This window comes from Gymnoscopelus microlampas (assembly GCF_963454915.1).
Source record: "Gymnoscopelus microlampas genome assembly, chromosome: 19".
Taxonomy (NCBI): Eukaryota; Metazoa; Chordata; class Actinopteri; order Myctophiformes; family Myctophidae; genus Gymnoscopelus; species Gymnoscopelus microlampas.
The window spans coordinates 17,757,226-17,772,442 of NC_139956.1; the positions used below are offsets into that span (position 1 = coordinate 17,757,226).

At 43.9% G+C, this 15,217-nt stretch overlaps 1 protein-coding gene across 1 annotated transcript in view; it reads right to left on the reverse strand.

Annotated features, from left to right (window-relative positions):
• Positions 1-15,217, reverse strand: part of nwd2 (NACHT and WD repeat domain containing 2) — a gene marked incomplete at its 3' end in the record, with an annotated part of 71,542 nt that continues 56,325 nt past the window's right edge. The window contains exons 4-8 of the mRNA XM_084043341.1: positions 14,230-14,433; positions 11,509-11,659; positions 8,828-9,117; positions 7,936-8,235; positions 1-3,897 (exon numbers count right to left, since the gene is read on the reverse strand). Coding sequence (XP_083899467.1) covers positions 1-3,897; positions 7,936-8,235; positions 8,828-9,117; positions 11,509-11,659; positions 14,230-14,433 — 4,842 coding nt within the window. The remainder of the gene's footprint in view (positions 3,898-7,935; positions 8,236-8,827; positions 9,118-11,508; positions 11,660-14,229; positions 14,434-15,217) is intronic.

Genomic DNA, 15,217 nt, shown 5'->3' on the forward strand with positions numbered 1-15,217 from the left:
TCATTGCAGCAGTTCGCTCTTTTTTGTCGGGGTGGTGGTCTCTGCTTCTCCAGAATCAGACACGTTGATTGGGCTATCCCTTGAGAAGACTTCGGTCGACTCCCTCCACACGCAGTCGGCGATGGACTTAAAGGAATGGTTTCCGCACTTAGGCCGTACCTTCTGTGAGGCGTTGTTGACAATCTGTCGACTATTTGAGGTGGCAATCTTAATCTTGAGGGCAGCATCCACGCGGTCCACCACAGTGTATGTGCCAATGCTGCCGTCTTCAAAGCCGATGATGATGTTCAGTGCTCGCTGGCAAAGGCAGAGGAAAGTGGGGGTCTTGTAGAGCGAGCATGTGCCGATGCTCTTCCCGTCTGCCAGGCGCATCACAATCAGATTGGACACGACCCCAGCCTCATCATCTTCATCACAGTTCCTGAAGCAGATGTACACCAGGTAACGGCCATCCCTTGACAATTTCTGCCGCCAAATTATACCAGCGGCATGGACAAGCCTTAGCTTCCCACTGTGAAGGTCCAGGACATTAATGTTTTCGTCACCCTTAGAGACGATTCCTAGCTTCCCATTGGGCGAGATCTGGAAGTCATCTAGGTTTTTGAGGAAGTTAGCTGGCAGCTGGACTCGCCTACAGACAGACTCGTCTGCCACACTCCAGATGAAGACCGTCTCCGTGGACGTGATGAACACTGCACAGTCGGGGCAGTCAGGAATGAGTTTAAAGCTGACAATGCTAATGCCATCATCGCAAACAAACTTCTTGGACACGCTGCCTGACCACAGGCTAACAGCGAGGAGTTTGTTTTTGGAGACTCCAACAAGGAAGGTGTTTGCGGTGGTGATCAGGGCATTCTGCAGGGTGACCAGAATGTTGCACACTTTGTGGCCAGTATTAAGCCTCCAGACTCTAGAGGCATTCTGCTCACAGAGGGACACTACAAACTGATCATTGTGTGTCATCAGGAGCTGTGATATTTTCTGGCCGTTGATGCGGAAGATATTTTCCCCAGTGCTTGTCTGCCATATGTACTGACTACACTTGTCATCCGACGTTACCATGAGATCCCCGGAGGAGGTAAGGACACAATTCTCCACCAAGCCCTCATGTTTGAAGATGGTCTCAATAAAGCCAGTGCTGAAGTTCCACTTGTGGATAGACTCTGAACCATCCATTGTGAAGACATAGTCCTCTCGGCCAGACAACAGCAAGGTCTGGATCTTCTTGCCTGTTTTATCGATGTTGGACATGGCAGTGATGATATCAATGTCCCATACAGACAGCACTCCACTGCTGGCCACAGACAGGAGCAGATTGTGGTGGGTGGACTTGATGAGTTTGACAATAGCCCCTGAGATCTCAATCAGGCTGGCCATGCATTGTCCGCTGTCCCTCCTCCAGACAAAAATGGAGGAGGTGTTCTCCATGGACGCCACAATGCTCTGTCCATTCTTGGAGAGGACAGCAGCCACAAATCGCTCGGCGCGTTTGGCTTTAAATTTCTCCACCATCTTCCACACTTTGGTGTCCAGGACCTCAATGCTTGTGGCCTTGCAAATGAGGATGGAGCGTTGGTCTTCGGATAACTCAATACCCACCACTTCGCTGTCATCACCTCGACAATCGTAATCCTCCATCAGCTTTGGGTTGGTGATCTCTTTGGTGTTCCACACTGACAAACTGCCTTCATTATCAACCATCACCATTTGGAGAATGGTGTCAAGGACGAGGATGGACTTGACGAAGCCCCCGGAGAACTCAGATGTCACTGTGGCCAACTTATCCCCATTTCCTAGATGAAAGATGGAAGCAGTGTTGAGGTACTGGCCACAGAATGCGTACATTCCATCAGGAGAGCATTGCACACAAGTCACCTCATACCAGCAGTGGAACTGGTAGAGAGGCCAACCGTAGAGGAGATCGATGACATTGACGTCTTTACTGGCCTCAAGCCAAGCCAAAGCATGGTGACTGGACAAGGTAAAACCATTGATGAACGCCACCCCTCCGGCGATGCTACCATGCTTGGACCCCTTGATTTCAACCTCAGACAGCAAGCAGGACTTGTGGTTATCATAGATGAGCAGTGTGTTTTTGGTCGTGGCTACTACCAGATACTTCTCATCTGTAGTTAGCCTAATGCCCAGCACAACAGACCTGGCTGTGTCAATCTGTCTTAGGAGTTGTCTGCCCTCTACATCCCAGGTGCTGACAGATCCATCTTCCAGGGCTACTATGACGATGTTTGGGGCCAGAGTCGGCAGGATCTCCACAATCTGCATATAGCTTGAGCAGAGAGGAAGCCTTTCTGGACTGTAGGTGACGTCCATGGAGGAGTGGAGAGGCACGATAGAGCAGTACTTTGGGCCGTCCTTGTCACACTCCAGGAGGAGGTGCCTGAGCTTGGGGAGGGAGGTGACAACCGGCAGCAACCTCTGCTGCAGTTCTGCTGACAATGATGCTGGGTTCTTCATCACTTTCATCTTGATGCTACGAAGAGTAGTGGCCAGAAACTTCAGCTCCTTTTCTTGGGAATAGCTGTAGGCTAGGTCAATGTCCGCCAGGGCCTTGTCAAACTGCCCAATCTTGATCATAGTATAGAGCCAGCTAAAGTTCATGATGACCCCGAACATGAGGTCATCGGTGCGGCCACTCCTCGTCAGATGGTATACCAGCTCTGTCATCTTCCTGTGGTTGACAAAGAAAATGTCAGGCTCCAGGAGGTTGCATTGGAACACCCAGGGCTGCTCTGGAGTTTGCCTGTCATAGGAGTACTTGTCAGAGGAGGTTTTTTCATGGGACTGCTGGTGGTGGGGGTTTTTGTGATGGGATATGTTGAGGGAAGTGAAGTGGTTGTTGTCGTAGGTAAAGATCTTCTTCCTGCCTCCTGACCACGCGCCAAGAAAGTACTCGGCTAGGAGGCTGTGCATCTGGTGGACATCCTCCTCATTGCTGAGATACAACTTCTGGGCAATGAGGTGCAGGTGTCTGTTGGCCCAGACCATCAAGGTGATATTATGGACCTGCCGCTCCACAAGATAACCCTCCAGCTCTTCTTTAAGCCTGGCAACCAAGTCATAAGAGATCCTCAACGGGGTTTTAAGGTACGAGGCCACAATGACATCGCCGAGAACAATGTTATCCAGGGACAGAATGTCCTCCAGCTCCACTTCTGTCAAGCCGGCCTTGGCCATGGTGACATAGCCCAGTGCCCTGACGACAAATCTTTGGCCCAGCTTATTTTCCACCGAGTAGAAGAGCTGCTCGATGCTTTCGTGCACGGTGGAGCACAGGGACCTGTCGTCCACGTCCTTGTGGGACCTCCAGTGCACCACCTCTCTGTAGATCAGGTTGATGAACATGGGCAGCGTACATTTGGCCAGTGCCTCGTTGACGTAGATCTGCTGTCCTGACGTGACTTTCCTCTTCACGCTCAGCAGCTGCTGCTTGAGAGTCTGACTGCAGACCTTGCGGTCTCTTTGTATCAGTTCCACGTAGCGTCCCTCGTCGTGGATGAGGTTTCTGAGTTTCTGGAGGATTCCGTGTTTATTGGGCAGGGTCGAGACCACGATGCGCACCGTCCGAGGCAGGTGGCCAGGGAGCCACCACAGCTTGCGGGCTTCGTCCGCCTCCGTGAGCTGCTCCAGGGAGTCGAGGACGATGACGAGGGGCCGGTGGAAAGTCGACTCCCCGAGCAAGTTGATCAGGAGCTCCCTCATCTCCTCGATCTTGTTAGGCAGGAAGTGGATTAGGCAGCGGTAGTTGATGGCGATCTGTTCGCAGATGCTCTGCAAGAGGGTGCGAAGGTCACTGGAGTGCTGGGTGGAGCCGATGAAACGGACAATGACCACCGGATCCGTCTCCGGGCCCGTCTCTTTCTGTAGCCACGAGTAGGCCTGGAAAACACAATGTAGAGAGATGGTTTGGTTACAAATCAGCACAACACAACATGTATCATGACTGTTCTTAGATTATACTTCAAATGATTCTCTATAAATACACTGAATCAAATCCATAGAGAGAAAAAAGAGAGTTTGCTATGCGATAGCCTACTCATCAAACAAGAAGGCCAAAGTCTAAGATTCTTAAGATAAACCCATGACTAATGAATGAAACTTTCTCAGTGGTATTAATATTTATATTTCAATGTTTATATTAATATCTTTCCTCTCATGTAAAATAATTCATGAATGAGGATAAATTCATATTTCTTCTGGCGTCATTACATGTGTAATTTCATTCATGAATTCATGGTGGCCTCCTGCTGAGAGTTTGGGAGGTGTTAAATGCTATTTGACATTTTTAGGGCAGCCTTGATGAATCTTGCTCTCTGTTTGGCTATTTTAACTGCGAGTGTGTTTGTGAGTAAAAGAAGGAGGGGGAGAGAACTAGATAGAGCGAGAGAGAGAGAGAGTGACAGATCATGTTAGAACACATTTTATTTCATTATCTCTGCCAGGCTGAAAGCCGGGACTGGAGATCTTGTTGCATTTGCCGCTGTGTGTGTTTGTCTGTCTGTCTGTGTGTCCGCGGCTAATCTCGAACACTACTATACCCATCATCATTACATTTCTTGTGCACAGAACTGCACACAACTCAATCCCCGAAAATGTTTACAGTCCACTTCACCTTTTGGCCTATATTTCAAAAAATGTAATTAAATAAAAAAAATAATAAAAGAAGAATTCTTGTCATAGGACCTTTAACACAAAATGCCCTTTCATGAGCCAGACCAGTCATCCCCAAAATGTAATCACATGTTGAGGGGCCTCTATAGAACACCCCTCCAATGCCAAAAGTTGAACCGTATATGGTATGAATGTTATTTCTACACGGTAGAAATAATACCTTCCTCAGGTATTGACAGCTGCAACCCACGACTTGCACCGGGGCATCCACATCCACTGCAATTTCACTGGATTTCATAGACTGACTGATCAGCTGGTTGCCACCCTTCGGCTGCCTGCTAACTACTTTATTATTTTTATGTCAATTTGGACAGATATGGGGGCCGCTGTCATTTACATTCCCACCCTAATTTGTCCTTCCTGTCCGCCCCTGTACAAACATTAGTCATTATTATAGCCTTCCCCCCATTGCCCTGTGCCTTTTCATACACGTGCACAACGCCAAAACAATGTCATCACATGCACCACACAGACACAACGATGGAGCGAGGTAGGGCTGTGCCTCCTGGCAGAGATTTGTGCTCCAATGAGCGTGCCTCTCTATTTGCATTTCGTCACTGTGGGGCAGAAACCTTGTATCTCCATATTTCAGCGTTTTATGTTTTTCTTTAAATGAATGCCCTACTTACATCATACTGCAGTGTCACAAAAACAGTAGCTGCGGACTCACAAAGTGTACATCATACTGCAGTGTCACAAAAACAGTAGCTGCGAACTCACAAAGTGTCACGATGCAACGCGCTGTGAGCTTGCAGATCGGCAATTTTGTACACTTTTAAAATGAAAGTGAAAGTGTTAAGTGTGTGTGGGGGATATTGAACCAATGAAATGTATTAGAGCCTGTGACTGAATATAGAATATATGACTGAATAATAACTACCATTAGATCCATTGGAACATAGGTACTTTTTGTTGTTAAATGTATTTTCTGTAACAGTTTTGGACATACAAGGTTTCCACCCGACAGAGACGAGTGGTATTTGCACTGATTGTGCATGACATGCGTTCCTTGTGACACCGGCTCTCAGAACTCATCATGCACTCTTATGAGCTGCTGTGAGAAAGCAAGGTCAACAAAATCTATTCCTTGCCCGTAGCACAAACACTAAACCCTTTCTACTTAATATCAAAACAATGCTCTGCTCCGAAGGGAAACAGGAAGGCAATACAAAATGAGGAACAAAACGTTCTTTGATGAAGTACCTGTATCCCTCTGATTTCAGTGACTAGAGCTAGATCATGTTCTCTAAATTAGTTAACTAATGCATTTGTAATGTATTGGGCCATTTCAAATTATCAGTGTTTTTTCGATGAGCGTGCACTGCGTAGGTTGGCTCTGGCTGTCATGCCGGAATGTGTTTGGTGGGGCCATGAGGTGGTCTCAGGCTCATGGACCCATATACTTGGGATCCGGCCATGATCTTATCCATGTCATGAGACATTTAAACTACTATCCAATTTACAAATCAAATATACTCCCCAGAAGTCATGAATGGTTGCCAATATTCTCTGTGCACTTTATTTAAAATTATGCTTTTGGCTCCTGAAAAGGTCAACAATTTCTACAAGCTCTGAATCGGGGAGTTTGAGGTCACACAATATCATTGGCTTGCTAACCGCACTCCAAGTGAGCCTTGAGTGAATCATTGTGATTCCACTCAAGGCTCGCAGGAAATCAAGAAATCAGGCATATGTGCCTGAACAGCCCGGTAAGACTTTATATTAAGGTTGGGTCTTTAATGCCCTATAACCACATTTATAATGCATTATAATGCACTTACACTTATGCTGTTCCACTCAGCTTATAATGCATTATGCCCAGCACTTACAATACGTTATAAACGTTGTTATAAGTTGTAACACATAAGATTAAACATTTATAACGAGTGTTATAATGCCTTATAAGCGCATTTTAATGCATTATAAATGTGATAATAATGCATTATAGACCCGACCTTTAAGTAAAGTGTTACCAAAAAAGCTCTATCCTGGCTGTCTGTAATTAACCACTTAAATCCTAGTCTAGACTTACTGTAGTAAACTGGACCTGAGTTGTCTCCGTACTAATAGTCGATCTACACAACGTGTCGCAACGCAACAGGTTGTGAGCTTGTAGATCTGCTATTTGTAGGTAATGTTCCCCCCAGGATATGGATGCTGGGGTTCAAGTGCTTAACAGCTGATGAGGATGGCAGCCATCATGAATAGTCTAGCTGTGCAATAAACTAATTACACAGGTTTGTGCATGGAGTGCTAACAGTCGTCACACTCACAACAGCTCTTTTCTCTCCTTCTGTTGGTCTGCCCTGAAGCTATAATCATCATACTTATATTATATTATGTTATTCATGGTAGAATAAAGAATGCTAAGACTTATTGGAAAGTACTACGATGTGAGCAATGATTCCTACAAGGTGCATAATAATACTATTACTTTTTTGATTAATCAAATAATCAATAAGTGTTTTTTTTTTTATATTTCGTAAAATGTAACCACATATTATTTTATGCTTCGTCGCTTAATGGTGTCATGCAAAAATTAAGAAAATCACAAATCTACAAGCTCACAACTTGAGGGCAATCTTTTTTTAAATTTGATTATTGATAATTTTCTTTATAACTAATTAGTTTGATTAAATGTTGCACCCTTAATCCTATGTACAAACACATTTCGAGCTTGTGGATCTGCTACTTTTGATGCTTTTGTGTGACGCTGTAGTATGGGCGTTGATTTACGGAAAAACACAAAAAGTTAAAATATTTAGATAGGAGGTTTCTGCCCGACAACAACGATTATTAGTGGTGTACTTCCATGGCCTAGCAGTGTGCATGCAGAGAGTCTGGTGCTGATCGGTCCAGCAGTTTGCAAGATTACCTACAGACAGACATGCAGACAGACATGCAGATCTACTTTGGTATGCAGACTGCCTTGGGAAACGTGGAGTGGAGGTGGAATAACTTGGCGAACGTACAGATGGACATGTGGGCATTTGATGGGTAGAGAAATGGAGAAAAAGAAAGAGAGACAAAGAACGAGGGAGAGAGAGAGCAAGAGTGTACGCACAAGAGATAAAGAGAGAGAGAGAGAGAGCAGGTGGTGTGGGATCATAAAAGCAAAAAACACACACACGCGCACATGCATAAATGTAAAGTACAAGCTCGGCCTTGTACTCCAACCCGATCAAGGCTCCACCGTGTCCAACTAACACTTGCTACCTGCTATAAAAAGTATATCTGCAAAATCACCTGTTTGGCAACTTCGGCCAGCAGCAGCGTCTTCCCGGTGCAGGGACCCCCGTACACCACCAGGGGGCTCATCCTGCTCCCCTTGGACGGCAGCAGGTACTCCTGGATGTAGTCCAGCGTCTCGCTCTTGTACTCGTAGAAGGCGGCGAACGTCTTGCACAGCGACAGGTGCTGCACGACCTCGTCGTACAGCGGGTCCGTCTCCGTGTCGAAGTTCTGCTGCACGGTGGCCTGGATGATGTCCACCATGTCCTCGTAGAACTGCTTGCACAGGCCCTCCACGTAGTGGCTCTCCACCTCCTGGGAGGAGAGGGATGGGACGACATGAAGATTACATGTCACAATTATTGTGACCAAAATAATTGCGATTTACCATAGTCAAAATACGCTTAACAGTCTTAAAATGCCACTTTTTTCTTTTTTTTGCTTACATTTTTATCCCACGATTTTGTAACCCATTTTTTTCACCCAGTGCCAATGCCTAAGCTGTAATCCTGGGCGCTACTCTCCCTCTGCCAGCCTGGGTTGAGAGCCCCGAACTGAGCTCATGCTTCCTTCAACGCATGAGGAGTGAGCAGGCCGCTTCTTATCATAAAATGCCACTTTTGTTAACCACTTGAACCCCAGCATCCATAGTCTGGGGTGGAACGTTTTGACGCATTGTGAGCTTGTAGATCGGCTATTTTTGGCAAAGAGATTTAGAGGGTGAAAAAAAGACTGCATCAAGTACGTTCTTTACAGGTGTGTTTTACCAATTCTAGAGGGTTTAAGTGGCACTGGATATGCAGCAGGACAATTTCACGATAAATTTAAATCTCTGCGATGCGATGATTGTGAGCGTTTTTTTCATCGCGATAAACGATAACAACCATTATAGTCCCATCATCCCTACCTGGGAGTAGCCCAGCTTCATGTCGCAGTGCGTGACCGAGGAGTAGACGCGCAGGTTGGAGGCGGCCACGATGGTGGGTATGAACTCGTCGCGCACCTTCAGCAGGCGCTCGTAGGCCTCCTGGTTGCGCATGACGCGGTCGGCGGCGACCACGATGTCCATGTAGCGGGCCATCTCGGGGAGCTTGGCGAAGCGGTCGAAGTTGGAGATCTTGCGGATGTAGCACACGCACTTCTTGAGGAAGGCAGGGGTCTGTTTGCCCAGGGCGAAGTCCAGCTCGTCTTCCAAGGCTGAGAAAATGAGGAATGGAAAACCGCATTAAGATTTCACACAAAACCAAGCTTCTCGTTCTGTAAGCCGAGTGGCTCTCAAAAGTGGGGGTCCGGGGACCGCCGGCGAAATGAGTTAATCGAAATCAATTTCACTTTAATCCTAATGTACATCAGCTATTTGAAAATAGCTGATCTGCAAGCTCCCAATGCTCCCAAAGCTTGTAGATCTACAATTTTCAAAACATCTTGAAAGAATTTTTCATTTCATTATTAATTTGGAATATTTTTCAACCATTATAACAACACAAATCTTGTATGGGGGGGGGGGGGGAGTTCCTGGCACAAAGAAATGTTTTCAGATGGGATTTCCGCAGCCAAATACTGTACATATTAATTAGATGGAAAAGTTTGAGAACTACTGCTGTAAGCAGCTTGATAGGGTGATGATGATGCACTGCTTCCAAAGCTATCTCTCACATAGACATAGGATTTAATGTGTCTAGCAAACACATTTGGAGGGTCTCTAGCCTGCAATTAGATAGAGTCCTCTTGAGCCTTATTTAAGCACAAACAAGGTTGATAAAATCACATACGCCGGCATTGCTGAGCTTTCATCACAGCAGTTTCAAGTTCAAGACTCAGTTGAACCCACATGAACCCTGGTGTCCCTATTCTGGGGTCAACATTCAAGCTTGCAATGTGTCACGTTGTGAGCTTTACAGGTTGGCTATTTAAGGTGAAGAGATTTCATGTAGAGGGTGGAAAAGGATGGGATCGAGTATAGAGCCCTGGGGGACCCCATTTTCTCACAGTTTCTTTTCTTTGAAGAATAATAAGACAATGAAATCCTTAGAATTCTTGCATAAATCATAAGCAGGCATGTTTCTTTTGAGATAATTTGTTTTGGAATGTCTGTGCCTTGGGTCTTAATCATGCCTGCTTTGGCCCCAAGCAGCCAAGGTTTAAGAGAAAATGCATAATATGGTGCTTTATTTCTTTTGGTTCACGAAAAGTTTGTAAAAAAAAAAAAAGGCTTAGAATTAATACTTTGACAAGTACTTTTCAACACTTTCTTCATATTTGATGATCGAGTACTAGCGAGGCTCAAATGGACAACTTTGAGGAAAAGTAATTTGCAGTTTTCTGGTGTTCTTTCTTTCTAACCCTGGTAAATATTCTCAAAATACAATAATACACCATGTGGAGGCTCATTAACTGCTTTCATCTGTCAATAGCTCTACCGCATAATGAAGAGTGTGATATGAAACAGAATGAGTGATGATGAATAGGGAGGGGAAAATAGGCCTTCAAATGAAGCTATAATTGCATAATTAATGTCATTGTGATACCATTCTGCCATTTGCACAGCATTTCTGAACAATTCGAATAATAAATAGGCGTGTAAATGATTCATGTAGCAATACATCCTGTGAAATCACAATGGAATAATTGACGAGATTGATCAGTGAAGAATTGTCCACCCAATAGAACAAAGCATGCGTGTGTCTATGACAAAGCAACCAGTGTTATTATAGTTAACCAAAGCTAACAAAATAACTAATACTTATTTTTTTGTGAAAAAACTAACTGAAACGGTAATGTGTGTTTACAAAACTGACTAAAACTAACAACAATCAAATAGAAAACATCTTCAAAAATAGCAGATCTACAAGCTCCCAATGCGCTGCGATGCGACACGTTGTGAGCTTGTAGATCTGGAATTTTTGCTATTTCTCTGATATTGTTGATTCTCACCCCCTGATTAATCTATTACAGGTTGTGGGTTCGAATCCACTGTGGTGCATCTGGCTTTCTCAAGTGTCTATACGAACACAATTGGCCCGTGGCCCGATTGCCCTATGGTACGCCTCCCCCGTACCCTATGGTTCGGGGGAGGGAAGCCGGGCGGGGATGGTGATATCACTGCAAGTAATCCTACGGGCTGGGGGGGCGGCACCTGTCAGCAGGGAGTGTTGGGGCGGGAGGAGTAGGAGGAAGGCACTACGTCCCCCCGGTGGGGGCTCCTCACTGGCACTGACAACACACAAAATGTGTGTGGGGAGGAATGAATTGGCATAATCACTAAATTGGGGAGAAAAAAGGGTAAAAAAGCAAAAGGAAACCCTAATAGCCTAAAACTACAAAAAATATTGCTAGCTTATTTTCATAAAATAAACTAGCAAACCCGCTTTAAAAACGAACAAAAGCTGAACAGAAATTGCAAACAAAAAGTCAAAAGGAAACACAAAATTTAAAATGAATGAAAAATTCAAAAAACGTGACCTTGAAAGCAACTTTGTGAACTGCCCAGAGAGGAACATGGAACGGCAAACAACATAAAAAGGAATGATCTGAGAGGTGGACGAGTAAAAAGAAAACAGCGTGGTGGTGTAGCCCCATGGAACTAACCAGAGCAAAGGAATTTCTTGGCCTGAGGGCTCTGCATGGTCCCTTTCTCTTGGAGCTGCAGCACGGCCGTACGCAGGATCCTCTTGATCTCCTCCGACACGTTCCTCCAGGCCTTGTCGCTCTTGGTCTTGGCCGCGCTGCTTGACTCCATCTGTGGAGTACAAGACACACAGCCTGGCTTTTAACTGCACTGTATCACCAGCTACTGTGCATGACACAAGGCTGTAATATAATGCTGTACAATTTAACTCTGCCACAGTGAAATCTTGTTGTTTTTTCTTAAATGAACGCCCTATAGAGCACCGAAGTCTGACGTAATTTACACATCCTAGGTTTGTCTACCTGGTTCGCGGTTTTCCACCCGCATTCTGAATCCCCATAGACGTATTTAATCGCGTCAAATAAGAATCCAAAAATAAACAAATGACCCTGGCGGTTTTACTCTTATGGATATGAAGCATCAACTGACGGTGAGAAAACGATAATGTTACTTCCGCCGAATCAGTTAAATTTTCGCCAGAAACAGACTGTATCAAATATAAGTGACTGACTATTATCATACAGAACCTCCTCCCTGACAATATCGCCGAGACAGTTTGTTTATTTTTGGACCACAATTCTTATATGAGACGATTCTAAGATGACCCAATGTTATTCTCCATAGCGACATGACTTTACAAACCTGGGGATGAACGAGGGACGTCAGGACTTCTGTACTCTATACTTGATCAAACTACAGCGTTACACAAAAGTATCAAAAGTAGCCGATCCGCAAGCTCGAAACGCATCGCTTTTTTGAGATTGTAGATCTGCTACTTTTGGCGCTTTTCAATTTTAATCCTGAGAAGTTTTGGACATACCTGTATGAGGTTACCACGCAACAGATATTATTTTATTATATTATTATATTACATTACAGTACATTGTTCTTTATATTATTAATATAAATTGTTGCCTTAATCAAACAAGGTAATAATACAGCTTGGTTTTGTTCATTCATTCAACCATCTGTCATACAGTTTGGAGGAGAGAGGCGGAACCTGTCCGTTCTGCAAGCAGCTAGTTCTACTGATTGAATAGACCAGACTGCCTTGTTCTGGCATACTGTGTTAACCTATTTAGACCGGGAACACATCTGTATCACTTTAGATTTCTTTGGCTATTCAAAAATAGCAGATATACAAGCACATAGCACGGCACCGAGTGCCACGCTATGAGCTTGTAGATCTGCTATTTTAAACAATTGTGAAAATGTGTGCAAATCTTTGAATATATATATATATTTTTTAAAGCAAACTTTTGTTTAACTCAAATCTTTGCTTCTGGGGGGGTCCCTGGAACAAAATATTTTTGAGATGGGGGTCTGTGGCCAAATACACGTCATTTTGGGGGTCCTTGACATGGAAAAGTTGGAGTACCACTGATATAGCAATATAAAGTTAGGATTTAGAAAATATTTTTAGATATGTATGGTCGCGGACCCCCATCTCAAAATGTTTTGTTCCAGGGACCCCCCAGAAGCAAAGATTTGAGTTACAAATATATGATATTTGACAAGTACAGCCGCACTATGAGCTTATAGCTGCTATTTTTTAATAGCCAAAGAAATCTAAAAATGACACGAGATGCGTTCCCGGATTGAATGCGTTAAAAGGGCTTGCTGTGTGTGGAGACGTCTCTGACAGCTAATGACATGCTGCCCATGCAACTCAAGTGGAACACACAGCAGGGCTACCATGTTTTTTAGCTTTTAGGACAAAGCAGGGGGGGGGGGGGGGGTTGCTTTTATTTGCTCCATAAACTCTGACAGGAAAAGAAAGCGAAGCTCTCTAGACATAAGGAATTTCATTTGAAAAATAACTGTGCAGACAGACTTGTGGATAAGTGACTTTTACTACATGGTTTACAAGTGCATTTGTGTGTGAAGGTGAAAGTCAAGGACAGCAATGTTTACAGGTGCAATACTGTAGCTGTCACTGACTCACTGACGAGATAAAGCTCCAGCTGCTCCACACAAACTACAACCAAGCAAAGCATTTCGGTTTGCCTTCATTGGTTTGCCTTGTATGTATGTGTGTATGAAATGTGTTGATTTATACTGACATTCTCTAGGAAATGTCATATATAATCCACAGAGAGCTCCAGAACTAAATGAGTATACTTAGCCTTCATCTAATAATAATAATAATAAGAATAAGAATAATTTAGTCCCCACTACTTTGGGGTATTTTCTTTGTCAATGTACATTTGCACAAATGTGAAATGTGTCCTCTGCATTTACCCTGGATAATTATTAAGAGCAGTGGGTGCTATTAATACAGTAAGACGTTAAGTACTGTAGATGGTTAGTTCGACTGATTGCCCGGGTGGCTTTCTTTTTTAGCACGATAAACATTGCAATAATGACCGTCTCGATCCCAGGTCCAAAAGATGGATAAATAGTGACCAGAATGACATGTTTTTTTAACAACATAACAATAAACATTAATATTCAGGTCAGACAATTCTGTTAATAGTCGATGTGAGACGGGGATGGGGGTCAATATTTTCACTGTTTCTCAACGTTGGGTCCGGGGACCACCAGCGGTCCAAATGGACGCCATACCCCATAGTTTGGTTGGATGTGCATGTTCTATTGCTATTTTTGAACATTCTTGAAAGTGTGAGAACTAACTGATTTAGAAGGCATTTGATGTAGAATCAAGGCCTGACCTGGTTGTTGGAGTTCTGGTAGTTCTTGAGCATCTGGTCTTTGGGTTTGAGGTAGTATGCAGGCGGCACAGAGTTCTCATCCCTGCAGTACCACTCCTCCAGGATGTGTGTGTCTAGCCCCGCCTCCACCGCCGCGTCCAGGATCATCTCAAACTCCGCTGACTCCACCTCCCCTGGCACGCGGATGCTGCCGTACTTCTCTCCCACCAGGCCCTAGAGGGAGGGGGGGGAGGGGGGGGGGGGGGGGGCAGAGGGGAGAACAAGAGAAATATTGATATCCAATAACCCTCTTACTGTATGTGCACGTGGATGGTTGACATTAATATTTATACTATTATATTATTTTATGTATGTTATATTAGATAATATAAGCATAAATAATAATATAAAATAAATGTATATATTATCAATATATATTTTTTTAAATACATAAAGAGCCATAGATCCTATCTCTACTATTAACCTTATCCTTAGAATTTAAAACTTTTGTAACAGTTTGCAAAAAGTACAGAGGCACAGATATACAATAATGCTAAAAGACAAGACAAAAAGCCCTGTGGGCTTGTTTCCATTGTGGTCCTGAGAGACTTGTGGATGCAAGTAGGGCTGCAACTAGTATCAACTTAAAAAAATATATATTATTATTATTCTGTCTATGAATTATTCGAATAATCAAGAATATTAATACATCAATGACTCAATTAACCACTTACTGTAAGCGTTATTTTATCGTAAATAGTCATGTAAATAGTGAAAATAGCAGATTTATAAGCTACAACACATCACGTTGAGAGCTTGTTTTTCACTATTTGTTAGCTTTTCGATTAATTTTCGATTAAAAATGTTTTGGTAATCTATTACTTGGATTAACTGTTGCACCCCTAGATGCAGGACTGATGAGGTACTGTACGCAGTCAACTAGAAGAGATAAAGGAAGTGAGAGAAAGCTGGGGAGAATCAACAGTGATTATTATCATCTCTAGAGATGTTTTGATGT